The 18,162-nt window shown below is 42.2% G+C and overlaps 1 protein-coding gene across 1 annotated transcript in view; it reads right to left on the bottom strand.

The window, feature by feature from the left end:
- The window catches only part of galnt17 (polypeptide N-acetylgalactosaminyltransferase 17), a 32,465-nt gene extending 14,615 nt beyond the window's left edge, over nt 1-17,850 (bottom strand). The window contains exons 1-4 of the mRNA XM_050066603.1: nt 17,136-17,850; nt 16,651-17,008; nt 14,917-15,100; nt 10,387-10,553 (exon numbers count right to left, since the gene is read on the bottom strand). Coding sequence (XP_049922560.1) covers nt 10,387-10,553; nt 14,917-15,100; nt 16,651-16,891 — 592 coding nt within the window. The 5' untranslated portion in view covers nt 16,892-17,008; nt 17,136-17,850. The remainder of the gene's footprint in view (nt 1-10,386; nt 10,554-14,916; nt 15,101-16,650; nt 17,009-17,135) is intronic.
- Between the last annotated feature and the right edge of the window lie 312 nt (nt 17,851-18,162).

Below are 18,162 nucleotides of genomic sequence, written 5' to 3'. Positions count from 1 at the left end.
GAACAGGATGTCACGCAACACCCCGTACAGCTTTCATAGGCTGCCTTTGTCGGACGGCGAGATGCTGAAGTTGTGGCTAGTTGTGCTACAAATGGATGCTAACACTCCTGTCCAGACACTGCGCCTTGCAGACCATCGGGTCTGCAGTGCTCACTTCTCCCAAGATGACTAATGCCAGCCGAAGAAGAGAAGACATCCAATCCCGAAACACCTCTTCCTCAAGAAAACGGCTGTTTTTTTCCTCAAGAAAACGAGTAGAGAGAGCTACAGACACAGTGGAGCAAAGCTCGTGACATCACACAGCCCAGAGGTAANAGAGAAGACATCCAATCCCGAAACACCTCTTCCTCAAGAAAACGGCTGTCCCATGAGTAGAGAGAGCTACAGACACAGTGGAGCAGAGCTCGTGACATCACACAGCCCAGAGGTAAGAGAAAGGCTAGTATGCTATCTACAGAGATAGCACTGGCGATCTGAACCGGTCAGTGGCGAAAAAAAGCACTTTTAATGCGCAAACTTATACGGGACGCATTTGCCTCCGTTACCGTTTTAGCTCGTTTCGCGGCTCCCGACTGCATCCGCCTCCCTCAATACTGAACCAATTTTAGAACGAGTTGTACCTATGAATCATACGCACACATACACATGGGGAAATAGGGCCCAGTTTGAAAAATACCGAAGTTATCCTTTAACTACAGAGCCTGCTTACTTACTTGTGGTAGAAATATAAATATCAAGAAAAATTGACCAAATCAATAAAATCTGTAAGTTTACAAAAGTGGGAAGACAAAACACTCCACTTCTGAAACACTCCTGGTGTGGTATGACGCCAAAGGAAAAGAACAAAATCAGGTTGCAGCCGGACTGCAGAGAGCTGCGACCAGTGGCACTGTCCCTTCCCCACAGTCAAGATGGTGGCAAAGATAACAAAAACAAGGACTAATTCATCTTGTAATGTGCCTAATTTTAGTGGATCATAACCACTGGTGTAATCCAGTGGTTCCCAAACTTTTTACATGTTACACACGCCCGGATCCTTGCCATACATATTTTAAAAATGTTCTATACTAATGTACTTAATTATTTTAAATAAAGGAATAAGATTTTAAAATAACCCTTAAATGTATTTGTTTTTGACACATAAATGAATTAAATTTGACATATAATGAATTAAAATTATTACACCCCTTAAAATCAAGAGGGCTTCGTGACCCCCATGGCTCTTTAGCTGGTTAGCTGTGGCCAGACAGATACACAACTTACACTTGCACACACATGACCAAACACATGATCCCCTCCAGACTTAGGCCTGGTGGAGATCAAAAAACAAAACAAAACAAAACAAAACAAGACAGCCATCTCTGTTATCTGAGCAAATATTTTACCCCACTTTTGTTTTGCTGTCCCAAAGTCATACTTTGACCAATTAGTTCCCAAATAAAAATAAATTGAATTAATTTATTAATTCAATTAAATCACAGTGGAAATATTGCATAATCTATCGAGTTCTTTCCCCACTGGCAGTATTTCACCAGCATTACCTGCTGCTACCAAAGAGAACTACACACATTACAAAACAAGTGGAAGGAATGGCAGTATTCAAGATAAAGTATTTAAAATTAAAAAAATAAAAAACTGAAAAAAATGCACGTGTCTCACGTAGTCTTGACGTTGGGGTTTTATAAAGTCAGTCCACCTTGATCATATACTGGTGAATTTATCTTGGTGTGGGGATATGTCAGTTTCTCCATTGTATATATTTGATGAACTATGTCTATCCAGTCCTCAGTCAATGGGGCCTGGGGCTTCAGCCACTTATGAGTTATTGCCTTTTTTTTTACATGCAGCCAGCAGAGTTGTCATCACAGTTCTATCTTTGGAGTTTATCTCTTGTGGAATATTCGCATTTTCGCTTTGTTGCATTTTCAACAAAGCGAATCATAGCAGCCTCCAGACTTCAGATCAATAATGTATCATAAAACATGTGATATAAAAATGAATCATAAAAAATCTGGAGAAGACCATCCTTAGGCTCCCATTTAGAAAGTGCTAACACACTTTGCACACAAATGATCATTGCTGCGCAGTAAACAGTTTTGTCAGCTGACAGAACTGAGAGGCAAAGTCCCACCCCTCCAGTGGACCACCACAGGATCTTATTTCAGACAAAAACTGAATGGTAGTTAATGGCGACAGACATTTGAATTGTGCCATGAATTACATATACGATGTTCTTCAAATTAAAAGATAATTTTGCGAGTCAAGAGAATCACAGTGCCACTGAGTTTTGTGTGAAACCGCAGCATAAACTACATCTCTCATCTCACGCTACATACGTCACCAGGAATCGAATCACTAACCTACTGATTGGTACACGACTGCTCTACCTCCTGAGCCACCGCCTCCCCTACATTTTAAATGAGTAACACACGGAAAGTATTTTGCATAATGTAAGACACGTTTTGGGATGTTTATAAACATATTTTTAACAATAACACAAACAATGTATATTCAAAATTCTTCCAAAACACTGGGGTCATTCACCAATATCTTCCTTAGTTTTTCTTTTTTATTCTTCTCAAGAAAGCCCTAAGACAAGTCTACATCAGTTTCCCTCTACAAAAATGTGTGTGTGTTTGAGAGAGAGCGAGAGAGAGAGAGAGAGACAGAAAGAGGGGGGAAGAGACAGAGAGAGAGAGGGGGAGACAAGGTGGAAGGAGGACTTTTCACACAATGTTAATGTAAGTTAAGTAAGTAATATCATGTACCAACTGAAAATCTCCACCATAAGTACACATTTTTCACTTTAAATAAAGAAAAGACACGCAAATGGCACACCCACAGAAACAGAAAGATGACACGGATCTGCTCTCTCTGTTCCCCTGCGGTTGTTTTGAGCTCCAACAGACTCCAAACAACACCAAACAGGGTCTGCTGCTTCCTGAGCGTCAAAGACTGCTCCACCTATCAACTCATCAGCCCCCCCCCAGACCCAAACGCTCGCAACCCTTCTTCCTCTGCATCACACACACGCACACACACGCACACACACACACACACACTTAAAAATTCCCTTAAACAAAAACACATTTCTCATGCTCTCTGTGTTTTCCATCTCTTTCTCTGTGTGTCTTTTCTTTTCTTTCTCACTCTTGATCACAAACTCATTTCCCATGCTGTGTCTTCTCTCTCACTTTCTCACACACAAACACACACACATCACACAAGCACACGGGTGTGTACAATGTGAGGCCGCAGAGCCAGGTGACTCATGCAGGCATTGAGAGTGGTGAGTGTTATTTGTTTGCATGCTTCGCCCTCTGCGCCGCTGCGGTCTCTTCCCCTCTGTGATGGATAGCTGGCTCTCAGCCAACCAGCAATTTCAAGTGAGAGAGAAGAGAAGCACTGGTGGTGGGGTTCAACACGTTCCTCAAACTTGTATTTGAAGGTCCAGTGTGTAGGATTTAGGAGATTTACTGGCAGAAATGGAATATATTATAATAAGTATGTTTTCTTTAGTGTTTATTACACGGCTCTATTAAATGCTGTATTCTGATTGGTCAGTGGCGGCATTCAGCGGTCTGATATTACTGTATAATGACTGTTGCCAGTAGCAACGGTCATTATACAGTTGCTATGTAGCCCAGCATTGCTAGGGACGCTGTCCTGCAACACTGCAGCTGTCAAACAACTTCCGAGGGAAAAAACAAACAGAAGTGGCTGATATTAACATTTCTTTTAACTTATTTGGAGAGTAGCTACAAGGATTTTGAGGAATGGGATGCCGCTGAAGAAAAAGAAATGGAGAAGGAAAAAAAAAAATCAAGCGAAAAACGGCACAAGGAACTGACACCTGAAGAGCTTCAAGTGATAGAGGAGGAGAAAGATGAGATAAATACAAAAAAGACAACAAAATGGGCTACTGTACTATGCTGTACTGTACTACTACTACTATAATGATGGACTTTCTCTGCCAAAAACAAAAGAACACGGATTTGAATACACACTTGGCAGTCATGCTTAATGACATTTTACGCAAGTTTTATGCCTCGGTTCAGTCCACTCAGCCTGGGTGAGTACAAAACTTTCACCAAAAGTTGTCAAATCCAGTCGGTTTTAATGCACTTCGCGGAGGCAGACAACATTATTTATTTAACTGATAATTAGCCATGTAATAAGCGGGATAATGTATAATGAGCCGGTGAATACTGGGAAAACAACTCCCTTCAGGGGAATTCTAACCTCTCAGCTGGTTGCAATCTGCAGTCCTCACTGCTGGATGCCACTAAAAAAAATCTTACACACTGTTCCTTTAACCACTTTCTGTGCTGATTTTATTTGATAAGTGTTTAATTAATTTTTTTATATTTCAAGCATTAATGCGTTGTTGTCTCAGCACATCTGCAGCAAGTATTTAACAACCTGAAAAACAGGTTCCTTATAAACTGTATCAGTATTCTATGTGATGCTCACATTTCATGAGTTAAATAATTCATATAAAAATATGTTATTGAACCAAGGACTGGTGTTTGAGGTATGGGTGCTGTTCTGACAGATGCACGGTCGTTGCGCACATCCATTCACTGTCTACCTTCATGAAATCACCAAAAAGGACAACAGGCTGCTACAGTTTAACCACACAGACCTCACACATCAGGTTATAACTCGATATTCTGCTTTTTTTTATGAAGGAGACATCTGGTTACCAGGGCCCATTTTCATCTCATCAGACATTTCCTGAGGTAAAGCTTTCCATTTGCTGGGCTCATTATCACGTTTAACGGTGGCTCAGCTGTTACAGAGTTATGAGCAGTGATGTGACTGGCTGAGAGAGTATTTAATTATCACCACACCCGCTGATCTAAGCTATATTTACTTTCACCCTGCCCTTTGCATGCTGTGCTGTGGGAGGTGCACAATGAGACTTATAATATTTCTCAGCAGAGCACAACAGTATTTGTCTTTTTTTTTCATACATCTATTTTTTTGTCCCCCATGTCCCCTTAGGGGCTCCATACTAAACTGATTTGGGTAATAATCTCTCATTGCACAGGTAGGTGCACACGATTACAGCACGAAGAATAGGTCAAAGTTAAATCAGAAAGTCCATCTCTAAGCTGTGATGGATGTTTACACTGGACAGTCTTCTACTGTTCAGCTTTGCAGCTCTGTTCAATCTTTTACAGTTTCAAGTAACAAAAAATGAAAAGAGCAAGGCCTAGAGCAAAAGTTCACGGCCTTGCATGGTCAGTGCTCAGTAGCGCCCCCTTTGGCAAGTATCACAGCTTGTAAATGCTTTTTGTGGCCAGGTAAGAGTCTTTAGCCCTTTTTAAACAGGAATTGTGCAAATTTGCAGGAAAGCCCAATCAGTCTTTTTTCAGCATTGGCAGTATAAAACAAAATCGAGGAGGCCGGCAAAATGCTGCCTACCTACTTTTGTTTATACAGAATGTGCCTTTTTCGGGGCAATGGGGGGCGTAAGCAAGTAAAAAAACGTGTAGCTCAGCGTGTGACGTAAACAGTGACGTGGGAGGGAAGCCGCGGCTAGTCAGTCCTTCGGCAATCCTCTCGTAAGTCGGCCCGTTCTTCACCGTTCCTGCTCATCTTTACAGTGTCTGTCAGGTTTGCTACTAGCTGCTCGCCAATTCCTGCTATCAGCTGTTTCCTGATTATCCACTGCCAGTGGATCGCACCTGCAGTGTCATCAACAGCTCCTCCCACAAGTCATCAACAGCCCCTCCCGTTGCAGAAGGCTGCCTTGGTCTTTTTAATCTAAAAGGGTTCAATATGACCATACGAGGCGGAAAATTGGGCACCTCGGATCAACTCGCCAATCCGGCTCTGTGTGTCTAAACGCTTGCAACTTGCTGGCAAAACGGCCCAACATTGACGGAAAATCTGGCAGTGTAAAAGGGGCCTTTCAGTTCTTGTTTGGGGGATTTTCACACATTCTTCCTGCAAAAGGCTTCTAGATCTGTTAGATTCGTGAGCCATCTTGCATGTACTACTCTTTTGAGGTCTATCCACAGATTTTTAATGATGTTTAGGCCAAGGGACTGTGAGGGCCATGGCAAAACCTTCAGCTTGTACCTTTTGAGGTAGTGCATTGTAGATTTCTAAGTGTGTTTAGGATCATTGTCCTGTTGTAGAAGCCATCCTCTCTTCATCTTCAGCTTTTCCACAGATGCTGTGATGTTTGCTTCCAGAATTTGCTGGAATTTAACTGAATCCATTCCTTTTTCTACCTGTAAAATGTTCCCCGTGCCACTGGCTGCAACACAAGCCCAAAGCATGATTGATCCACAGCTGGACAGGTGTTCTTTTCATGAAATTCTGCACCCTTTTTGTCTCAAAACATATGTTTGCTCACTGTGTCCAAAATGGTCTATTTTAACTTCATCACTACACAGGACTTGTTTCCAAAAAGCATCAGGCTTGTTTAGATGTTCCTTTGCAAACTTCTGATGCTGGATTTTGTGGCGAGGATGCAGGAGAGGTTTTCTTCTGATGACTCTTCCATGAATATCATATTTGTACAGGTGTCGCTGCACAGTTCAACAGTGCACCACCATTCCAGAGTCTGATAAATCATCCTGCAGGTCTTTTGCATTCAGACAGTGGTTTTGATTTGCCTTTTTATCAATCTTATGATAAGTTCTCTCAGAGAGTTTTCTTGGTCTTCCAGACCTCAGCTTGACCTCCACAGTTCCTGTTAACTGCCATTTCTGAATTACGTTACGCACAGAGGAAACAGCTACCTGAAAACACTTTGCTATCTCCTTATAGTCTTCTCCTGCTTTGTGGGCATCAAGTATTTTAGTTTTCAGAGTGCCAGGCAGCTGTTTAGTGGAGCCTGTGGCAGCTGACTGTTATGACAAGGTTTCATAAGTCTTTCTTTATAAAGCTTTTAAATTAGCATCACCTGGCCTTTCCTAATGATGACTGTGAACAAGCCAGAGTCTGAGAGCTCAAATGCTTTGGGGTGGCCAAACTTCTGCATGGTGTCTCTTTCATGTTTATCATTCTAAAATTGTAAAAAACAAAAATAATACACTAATGTTGCTTAAAATGTTGAAAAGCATGTTACATCTTTAACGTCATGCCTTTTGGAAATCACTTCATCTTCTACTTACTTAACTATTCAAAGTAAATAGAATTTTGACCAGGGGTGCCCAAGTGTTTGCATGCCACTGTATTTCCTATAGTACATTTGCTAAAAAAAATACTGTGCTCAGCGCTTTTGTGAAAGCATTAAGGCCTTTCTTTAAAAAGGAAACATATATATATATATATATATGACACTTCAAAGATTAAAAAAAGATAGATGTCTTTAGTAGAGACCAAAGGGGTCTGGGGCTGAGTGACAGACAGGATAGGGAAGTCAGAAAGTGTTGAGTGACAGGTTAAGACAGTGTTGGTTTTGGTCTATTCGTGAAATTTGTTGACAATAAGAGAAATAGAATAATGGCAGCATTATCCTTAAAAGCCTCAACTCATCTCTCTCTTCCCGCGTCCTTGTTATTTGTCTTTGCTTTGTGCTCTCTCAGATTGCTCCCTCTCTCTCTCTCTCTTCCGGATATCCATCGTCTTGCACTCTCTCTCTCTCCTCCCTGTCCGACCTCATTTATCTTAGAACCTCTCTGTCTCTCATCCTTTCCCTCTCTCTTTCTGCCACTCTCTCTAATAGGCTGGTTTGCTCTTTTAGCCTCTCCTTTCATTCTCTGATGCCTCTTCATCTCCATTTCTCCTTCTCCCTCCTTTTCACTTTGCCTATTTTCAAACCCTCCAGCTGCCTTTTACTCCTCGTTCTTTTCTTTCTTTCTTTTAGTTTCATGCCTTCTTCTCTAATTTCTCTCCAGCACCAGCCTTTGCTCTTTATCTTTCCTGTACCTCCTCTGTCCTTTTCGCTCTGCCTTCATCTCCTTCCCCTCCTCTCGTCTCTCTCTCTCTCTCTGCCCCTTCATCTCACAAAGCCCGGCTTGGCAGCCCTGCCCAATAAATAAGACAGGGACATCTCTCCCGTGACATCCAATTGTGGTACTCCGCCTCTATCTGCCTGTCTGACCTGCAAAAGTTTGACACCATCAGTCACCTCAACAAATGCTGCTCCTCATAAGCAATGACCACGGCTTTTGTCAAGGAGATGCTCATCACCTTGTCACCACAACAAAGCCGTATCACAAGTTTGATGCCTTTGTCCTAACCACATCACAACATACCTGCAATGTGAACACAGATTTTGGTATGTTTGGAGTGTGTAATATGTTTTGATTCCTACTCTTTGTATGCAACAGATGAGATCATAAATCTTAATTTTAAAGTATTCCTTTAAAATGAAACAGAGTTTAGGATGCTGCTTACGCAATTACAGTAACTGTGTTAATGGACGTGTCAGGAGCCTGTATGTTTAGATGTGTAGTCAGTTTGTTTAGATGTCCATAGGCAAAAAGATCTGTTGTGAAGAGAACTTAAAGATAGATATTTTAACGTGAAACTGCATTTTTCCATTTTTTTTTGTTTTAATTCCCTGGTCTGTTGGTTTTGGAAGAAGAGACCCTCTAGTAAAAAAAACAACTCCTGAACAATGAACACTGAAGGAATTCTAACCAGGAGATGTTTCAACTGGTTGCAATCTACAATCCTCACCGCTACATGCTACTAAATCCCCCTAAATCTTACACAATGGACCTTTAAAATGCTATTTTTCTATTTTTCCTTATTAAAACTTTTTCCTCAGTGACCTGACGGAGGTTTCTGCATGATGCAAAACCACATACTGCTGTGGATGCCAGGTTTATTCAGTTCCAAAGGTCAAACAATAACACAAACTAAACAATCGAGTCAGAGGTAGACCGACAGCTCCTGCGCCCTGTGAGGTAAAATTACTTTTTCTGTCAATGGAGTCTAGTGGCTTGAAGAAAACATAGGTAACAGCTTCACTTCCCTGTTTGAAAGGGCTGTCGGACAGTCAGTACGTCAACGCTTTTTGCTAACAGTTGTGTGGGAGTTTCCATTTAAAAAACAGAGCAGAACGCAGATTCCTTTAAAGGAATAGTTTGAAATTTTGGGGGATATTTGTTTCTGGTGGACAGTCTCTTAAAAACTAGCTGGGACTAGTAACTTTCCAGAGTCTCTGTGGCTTGCCATAAACTGTAATTAATCAGTGAATAAATGTGGCACATCTGACACTCTTTTTTGGTCAATAAATTACTGTAAAACTTCAATTAATAGCCTGGGCTTTTGTTTTGCTTCTGTCATTAAACTCAACCTGTGTATACTTGGGACATGCATCTATATGGGACAGGCCTTTAATTCCTTTCACACAAAACTTTTGCTCAGTAAAGATGGTAAATACAATCAAATTGTTTATTTACCTGTATGAATGTTACCTTTATAAAAAAAAAGTGTCATACGGACACACCTCTTTACCCTCTTAAAACAACATTCACAACTTGGATTAAGTGAAAACCCCTTTTGATTCTTCTGATCGGTGGACCCTTACGGACTGAAGGAACATGGAAACATAGGCCTATTCAGACTTCATGACTGCTTCAGATATAGAGGATCACCACCTTTTATTTCACCTCTCATGTTTACTATGTTACTGGTAAATCTGAATGAATTATACTTTGGTGCTCATTGTGTCAATAAAATGAACTGAACAACTGAATTGTGGTGAATCTAACAAAGCTAACAGTGTGTAGCATTACCATATTGACTAAAGTTTAAACATTACTTTGCATGTTCGATCTAAGCAGCTTAAAATTAGCTCAAGTGGAAAGCTGACAACAAGGTGGCCTTTAAGAAGTTTTATACATCCGAAGAACTTCTATAAAAAGGAACTGCTGCAAAGTATCAATGGCAACCGGACCCAGTATAAGATCTGTATTTATCTGTCAAAACATGCAGTTACACCTGGCTAGTAAAAGGGTTTTAGGGAGTGTAGGGAGGTGGAGAGGGAGACAAATAAAGAATGGAAAGATATGGAAATGATTTAAGAGGTGCTAGATTATTTACATGACATTATCATATGTGCATTATTTCATATTCTAAATATCACAGTTATCGTTAATACTGGTGTATCGCAACACCCCTGGGATCAAGGAATTATTATTTCTCTGATTCTAGTGTCACTTTTTTGAGTATTTAATAATACAATTTTGAAACAAAATATTACAAGGATACTGAATGATTACTTGACTTGTGGTTTGTTGCTTCCCCCATTACTGTCAGGAGAGTACAGGCCTCCTGCCTGAACTCTCTTCATTGTCCTCTACAGACAAATATTGTTTTTAACTTGCAACAGATTCATATCAGAGGGAGTAAAAGATATTGTGACATTGGTCATTTGGAACTGGGAAAAGGAAATCTTCCATTTCTACTGACCGTCATCGCTGTTGTCGTCCACAAGGATGATTTCTTTGAGCAAGTGAGCCGGAGTGTGATTGACAGCTGAGTGGACTGAGCGCAGGATCACCGACAGAGCCTCGTTGACGAAGATGAAGATGAGGGAGATCTGGGGGAGGTCTCTCGGGTAGCTGACCTTTCTGCATCTGCACAGAGACACGCAAACACACCACACCATCTGTAAAAATAAAACCTTTCCATGCCTGCCTGTGAAGCCTACATTCTGGGCTTTGCACGCTCTGCTCATCCTCCATCATTACTGTAAAAGACCAAACTGCCTCCATGGAGCTGCTGACATCTTGTTCGCTGAGGCTGAAAGGCGAACCACATGCGGCTTCCTGTTCAACCAACCAAATTGGCCTATTCACTGTGTGTCTGCTGCAGATAGGAGGCTGTTTTGTTTAAACAGCTCTAATGAAGAGGAAAGAGGCAGGGTGAGGCTTTGGCTCTGAGAGTGGGAGAAGAAACACCTTCCTGTACTTGTCTCCTTTTCTTGTCTTAATTCCTTTTTATCAAAAAATGTATTATCCATGTGAAATTAAAACTTGGGTAGGCAACTTCTTTTAGAAGCATTTTCTGTTATTTTTGTGGAAGTTACATCCCTATAGCAATCAGTAAATTAAATGTGTTGAAAAATTAAAGAAAAAAAAAGGTATCTGTGGCTGTTGCACGCTTTTAACAAGCTTGTCCAGTCATCTCATAAAGGCCGAATTAAACGATTGGACGTGCTTACCCGTCTGTCTTTTTTATTGGCTATTCTACAAATACAGATCTGCACGCACGTCCCTTCACTGAGAGCCTGATTTAAAGACGGAGACTCTGCATTGGCAACAACTGCCTACACTGCAAAACAACCCAAAAAAGGAAGACAGACTTGTCAAAGAGAGAGTCTAAAAGAGAGTTTGCCAATAAACAAAATAAAACGAGTATCTGTGAAGCATTTCAGAGATGGAGAGAAAATGTTACTAATAACTTAGCCTTCTGCTTACTGGAGCCAAAGGCTCGCGGCTGTAGTTTCATGTTCACAGTTATGTAGCTAACGTTAGCTAGAGCCTCAAATCACAGCGTGTCCTCCGCCTCACTCCCCGCCACTACAGACCCTCTCACCGGGAGGGGAGTGGGCAGCAGCTTTGAAGACTGACCCCCAGTCAGCAGCAACAGCAACACAAATCCAGCCAGCACGAACCCCAGCTCAGTGGAGCAGACAGCCCTGACTCCCAGATGGATTAGTTAACAGGTCAGACCTGGAGTGGCCGCTGTGACACCCAGCGCTGGGGGGCTTGCACTGGCTGAATTCAAGCCACTACAGCCAGCGACCAAATCTCAGTCTATCAAGCTGCTACCTGCTCTTCTCCCAGGGAAGCAGTCCACTGTGACGGGGAGCGAGGCGGAGAGGTGGCTAACATTAGCTAGCCAATTCTTGTTTCATCTGTGGTCTGATAAACAGAGAGAGCAAGAGCGGGGCAACGAGGGGCCAAATGAATCAGCTGTGTGCAACTCCACACTGAAATAAGATTAATTATATAAATGTATGGGAAACACTGAGTACTGTATGAAGCTCCTGCATATAACCTTGGTCGTCTAGTGGGAGGGGTTTAGGACAGAGAGGGGAGAGCTGTAGGAGGAGGGGGTATTTTCAAATTTTGCCTTTTTTTGCCTATTTTTAAGAGTACTGCCTACCCCAACTTTAAGTATTAATACAAGCTATTCTATAATAGATCAAGTGTTTTCATGAAATTTCAATAAACTTTTTTATTTTCCCTTTTAAGATATCTGAGAGGAACTTTTCACTAGGAAAAGGCCTCAATTCTAAATATTACAAACATCATGATGGAGTATATGTGTGTTAAAATATATTTCTTTCAGAGACACAGCATTCAAAGAATTTGGGACTATTTATTTGAAACAGATGGATGGATAGTTACATAAAAGGCACTGTGTTTGAAAAAGCTCCCCAAATGAAACCAAGCAGCAGTGCAACAGTTTGTTTAAAAAAAAAAAAAAAAAAAAAAAACGCCCCAAGGGGTCTGCAGAGAGAAACCCAGCAGCTACATATCACACTGGAATATGGAAAACATGTACATAATGTACAAGGCAAGAGATGCCACAGCAATTATGGTAATAAGAACAAGAGGGGGCAGGGATGGTGCAAATCAGTGTAACCAGTAACAGCAGTGTGTAGCAGCATGAATGATTATGAAGTGAGAGAGTGTGAACTTGTCACATTACAAGTACAGCTTCATTGACTAATCTGAATGTAACCATAAGAGTCAACTCGTTTTCTTTTGGCATTTCTTCACTGCAGGTTCTTGTTACTGATCAGCTGATAATACGTCAATGCAAATGATAAGTTGTGCCTTTGTATCAGTCAATTCTTACTACTGTATATAAGTAACACATTGGGGAAAACAGGCTTAGACAAATAAATGTAATATCCCTGAAAAGCAGATTTACAGTACATCCCCAAAACTACTACATTTCTTCTTTAGACTACTCATAGTTTGACATTTGATCTTTGTTTCTTTCCATTTGTCTCTCCCTCTGTCTTAGTTTTATCACCTCCTCCGGCTCTGCAATGTAGGGGACCTTCAGCCAAACATAGCAGACTCCTCAGACTCCAGCTTACATGCTGTTGCTAAGCCTGAAGATATCACACCCCAACACGCTTCACACGCCACTTTGATCCCAGCAACATAAAAGACCCCCCCGAGTGACAAATGAGAGCGAAGGATTCTGATCCCTCCACTCCACCACCCCCAAAACACACACACACACGCACACACACAGCTGGTGGCAGCGATTGGCCGAGGGCTTTCTCATCATCCCTGACTTTCAAATAGATGGGCTGTTTCTCGCTTAACCAGCAACGTGGGCCAGAGACAGACTCTTTAAAGGAGCATTTATGGAGACGGAACCCGCACCATGCATGCAGATATAACATACTGCACAGAGCTATCTGGAAGAGCACGGGCTGATGCACACACACTTACGGACATACATAAGGATGTGCACATTCATCAACGATGTGAAAGCACATCTTGAAACGTACCTTTTACACCTGCTAATCCAAGGACTGCCTCCGTGTGTGTGTGTGTGTGTGTGTGTGTGTGTGTGTGTGTGTGCGTGCGTGCGTGCATGCGTGTGTGTGTGTATGTGTGTGTCCATGCATGCCTGGAGATTGATAGCCAACCTGATAGTGCAACTTCATCAAACATGAGAGCAAGAGGCAGAGTGGGAGAGAGAGATTTATAAGAACAGGTGAATTGCCCTACAAATGAACACTACATGTGCACTGCAAAAAGTGACAGATGACAGCATGTCAGCCTGCTTTTGGACTTCACTGTAGGTGGTGCATGGTGAACTGTCAACCAAACGTTAGAGGTCCATTGTGTAGAATTTAAGGGGATATATTGGCAGAAATGGAATATAATATATTAAGTATGTTTTCTTCAGTGTATAATCACCTGAAAATAAGAATTGTTGGGTTTGTTACCTTAGAATGAGCTGTTTATATCTACATAGGGAGCAGGTCTTTGTCCACAGAATCTGCCATAATGCAGATTTCTCCTTGGCTGAGCTGCAGTGTTAGGTAGCTCAATGCTGCTGGGTGAGCTAGCAGTAGATGCTTCCTTCTTCGCAGTGATACGGTTGGCTGGTGTAGTTCAGTAAAAAGAAAATAGTTCCTACATGAAACCTCTCACAACAAGGTTTGTGGATTAGTGAGTGACCGGGTCATGATTTCTGGAAGGAGTCATTGCTGTTGAGTTTTTCAAATGTATTTCTTTGGCACTTTGAGCACCACAAGCCGAGTGTCATCTAGTTCCATTATAACCAAGAGAAGGCAGACATCTCTACGGCCAACATCTCCAACATTCACGACTCCCAAAACAATCTAGATTGATTAATAGCACTATAGGTAAGAGGAAAAATATGTTTTCTTGGGGGAGTGCACTGTCTCTTTAAGCAATACCTAAAATATAATAAGTAAGGAGGAGGTTGTGGTGGAAGGGGGAGCTGTCATGAGCGTACCAGCAGAGTAATAGGGAGAAGTGTCAGCTTATAATGGCTGCAGTGTATACCTGCATGAATATGATTGGGTGTGACTCGTCGGCTGATTACCACACAGCTGTGAATGATCCAGTTATTGTGGAGCATGAATGAAAGAGCTGATGCCAATCAGTTAATGCAAGTGGGACTTCAGTGCTCTGCCTAAATTATCGTTATGCTCCATTTTAATAATTCATCAGCAACATGGCTTTAAATAAACAGTATCAGGGTCTGTCTGGTTAATGGACAGAACACACTGTTGAAACCACTTTCTACCAATAAAGTAGTTCCAGTGAAAACAGTGCTGATAAATTATTCATATGTAATTTTACAACACAGTTTGCACCACAAACAAAATTCCATTCATCTCCAATGTATTGGGTGGAGGCCAAAATTTAAGAAACAGTTGTGAAAAAAACGTGAAGGTGAAATTTTAAGTTCATCCACGTAACATGTACTTACTTGCTGGGTCGGTGGTCTGGTATGGTCCGATCCAGGGAGATTTTGTCACTGAGGTAGGCGTTGTAGCCGTACTTCTCCCTCAGGTTTTTAGCGTCGCTCTCCTCAGCTGGCAACAGCGTTGCAGGGAGGCCGCCTTTACCCCGACCCCCGAAGCCCTCAATCAGGCCCAGAGATTTGGACAGACCTAGGCGAGGCAAACAAGAGAAGATTACATGTCAAGAGCCTTTAGTGTGGCTGAGTCACTCTCCTCTCAGTAACGCACTCTGTGGCTTACAGCTGATAGCCTGCCTCCCCATCACCGCTCCAACCTCACATGAGCATACAGTATGTAGTCAGTGGCTGTCAAAACAGGTGAACATCTGAGCTGAATGCCCATTATGAGAAGTGGTGGCACAGATTCACACAGAATACCTGAGGAAGGGATACATTTAACAGGGGTGTGTAGAGTTAGGCCTATTCCAGGGTTTCTTACTCTGAGCTAAGTAATTCCTCTGTATGATGATGAAAAAATATACTATGATTTAAAGGAATATTTTGCCAATTCTCAACTAGCTTGTATCATAACATTGTAGGTAGTAATGAACTGTGGTAAACTTCCCTCCACCTTACCAGCACCCAGATCTCCCTGCTCATCTCCCAGCTCAAAATTATTACTGGCTCTCAGGCTATTGCTCAAACTACAGATTGGACTTCTACATTTTCATATGCCCACCAACACAGACACACAGAGTATAGAAGTGGATCAAGCCCCTCTCTGTCTCAAACCCAGACCAAACTCTGATCAAACTGTAAATCTAGGCAGTGCTGATCAAATATAAACCAAGACTATGTTACTGTGTTGCATGTTCTTCAGAATCATATTTTAGCACACTGTCCAGCTGTAACACAATAATTTGTGAACACGGAATGGGTGCCATTTATGGTATTGTGAAAACCAATACTGAGATCGATTAGTAAAACTAAGCAGTGCTGATCAAATATGAACTAAGATTCTGTTACTGCCTTGCCCATATCTTGCTTTTAATGTTTTCAGAAAAATATTTTAGCTTACCATTTATCTGTAATTTGAGATAGTTTATTACCAGCTGGCTGCCATATTGTTTCCACTCAAAACAACCAAGCTTGCATTATGTCACCCTCCAGCAGGAGCGTTCATTGGTCCAGTACAGCGCAGTGCATTCTGGTAGCATTTCTGTTTCCAGGCTGCAAGCTGCTAATGAAGCCTTGAGGCTGTCACTATTTCAAATTAGCAGTAAAATAAGGTTCTTCTTAGTGTGACTGGACGTGGGTGGCAAAATAAATAAAGTGCCTCGTTGAGCTGCGTTCAAGCCTCTGGTTTGGCAAACATCCTGCTGAAAAGCTCTGGCTCTGCTGTCCACCCTGACCTCACCTCCCTGATTAAGAAAAGACATTGTCCTTCAGTGACAACTTGTCACTGAAGGACAATGTCTTTTCTTCATCAGTCTATATATTATATTATAATATAAGCTACTTAATGATTAGAAAACCTTTCTTTTTTTTAAGATAGTCATCTGCATTGGGAATTTTGAATTTAACTTCAGTCAGTTGAAGTGGTTTAAAAAAAATGGTCTTGGAGAAAAAAACATTACAAAAATGGCAACATATCATTAGGCTGCTTTATTACATTTTCTGTGTGAGGAACCCATTAGAAAGAACTTGTGCAGATTCCTTGAGGAAATCTGATTTTTTTTTTCAGTTTAAATGTTACCTTACCATTTAGCTGCCTGTACACCACATCCTCTAGCGAGCTGAGCCTCTTCAGCAGCACCTCATGGCTGATGCTGGGGCCCTGCGCCGTCCCGTTGCCCCGGGGCCTCTTCCCGTCAGCCGGAACCTCCGGACCGGCGGCTCGGACGCTGCGTGTGTTGCACTTGGCCCAGTAAGTCATGAACCCCGCAACCGCAAGCACGTTCAGCACCAGTAAAACCCTCCATCTTCTAAACACAAAAGCCATTAAAAAGTCGCCGATATCCGGGCTCCGACTGTTCGGGGGCCAGCAGGGGGGAGAGTCTCCGGAGAAGCCGTATGTGTCACAGATTCAGGGCTCCCTCGGTTTGCGATGTGCAGAAAGCTGCAGGGATAATTCAACATGCGGGTTAGACGAACACACCTTATAGATAAACAGCAAATACCAACAGAGACAATACGACAAGTCAGTTCCATTGCACTGATTGGTGGTCAGACACCTGCTCTCTTACCATTTGGCACCGGGGTTATTTTAGGTTGCATCCCCCTTCTGAGGAAATTTGGGGCGCCTGGCCATCGGCTTTCATCCGTGTCAACGCCACTTCAAGCCTGGGTTTAAAATCACGCACGGAGGATGTAAGACAAAGACACCAGCATATGTTGATCCTGGGGAACAGATACTGCTAAATAATTGAACACTGAGGGGATTATCAAGTCTGTCTTTCCCCCTCCTTTGCGCCTAACACAAGTCGGCAGTGATGCGACCGAGGAGGACTGCGCGCGGAAAAAAAATCCTTGCAGATGCTCAGGCAAAACCTCCTAAACGTTAAGTCAACCTATCTGCTCCCCGAAAGCCTGTTCGCACATAATCTTCCAGCCGTCACACGCTGTGAGATTCACAGTGAGATGCAGTTTAGGAGGCTGCACAGATTGTGAGCAGATAGCAGCGGATGAGGAGATGCAGCATCCTCCGCTCAAGGTACAGATGATGCTCCGGGAACGCAGCAGCAGCGGCAGCAGCATAGAAACACGTCCTGATTTCTGATGTTCCTTCACATTTTCTCCTCATTCAGTCAGCACATACCGATGCTTTCCTGTTATTCTGCACGCCCTTCTTGTTTGTTGTGCCTTGTTATTTCCTCTGATTCTCCCACACAGCGCTTAATAAGGCGCAGGGAAAAACGTGGAGTGGATCCGGTGACGTTTTACTTCGCAGCAGGTCAGGGGTGGTGGGTGGGGTGTCTCCTCACTGACAGCCAATTATCTACAATTAGAGAATATTCAAATATTTCACACTGTCCCACAGTGGGCTTCTTGGGTCTATTTGTAGCCTAGTCTTCAGGGGAGATTCTTTTTGTCTTAAATACTAAACATGTGTTTTATAGTTCATTTCACGAGAGGTAAGCCCATGGGATGATGTTTGACGACTATATTCAGAGATGTCATTACCCTCACAAAGCTGGTGAAGACAGTAACTTAATTATCCATTATATACAATTGTCTCAGACTGTGTTCCTCCTCATAGGGAGAAATCACATC

The sequence above is a fragment of the Epinephelus moara genome, chromosome 2, assembly GCF_006386435.1.
Source record: "Epinephelus moara isolate mb chromosome 2, YSFRI_EMoa_1.0, whole genome shotgun sequence".
NCBI classification, from domain to species: domain Eukaryota; kingdom Metazoa; phylum Chordata; class Actinopteri; order Perciformes; family Serranidae; genus Epinephelus; species Epinephelus moara.
Note: the sequence above shows the minus strand (reverse complement) of the source record. Positions and strands in the feature narration are given on the sequence as shown.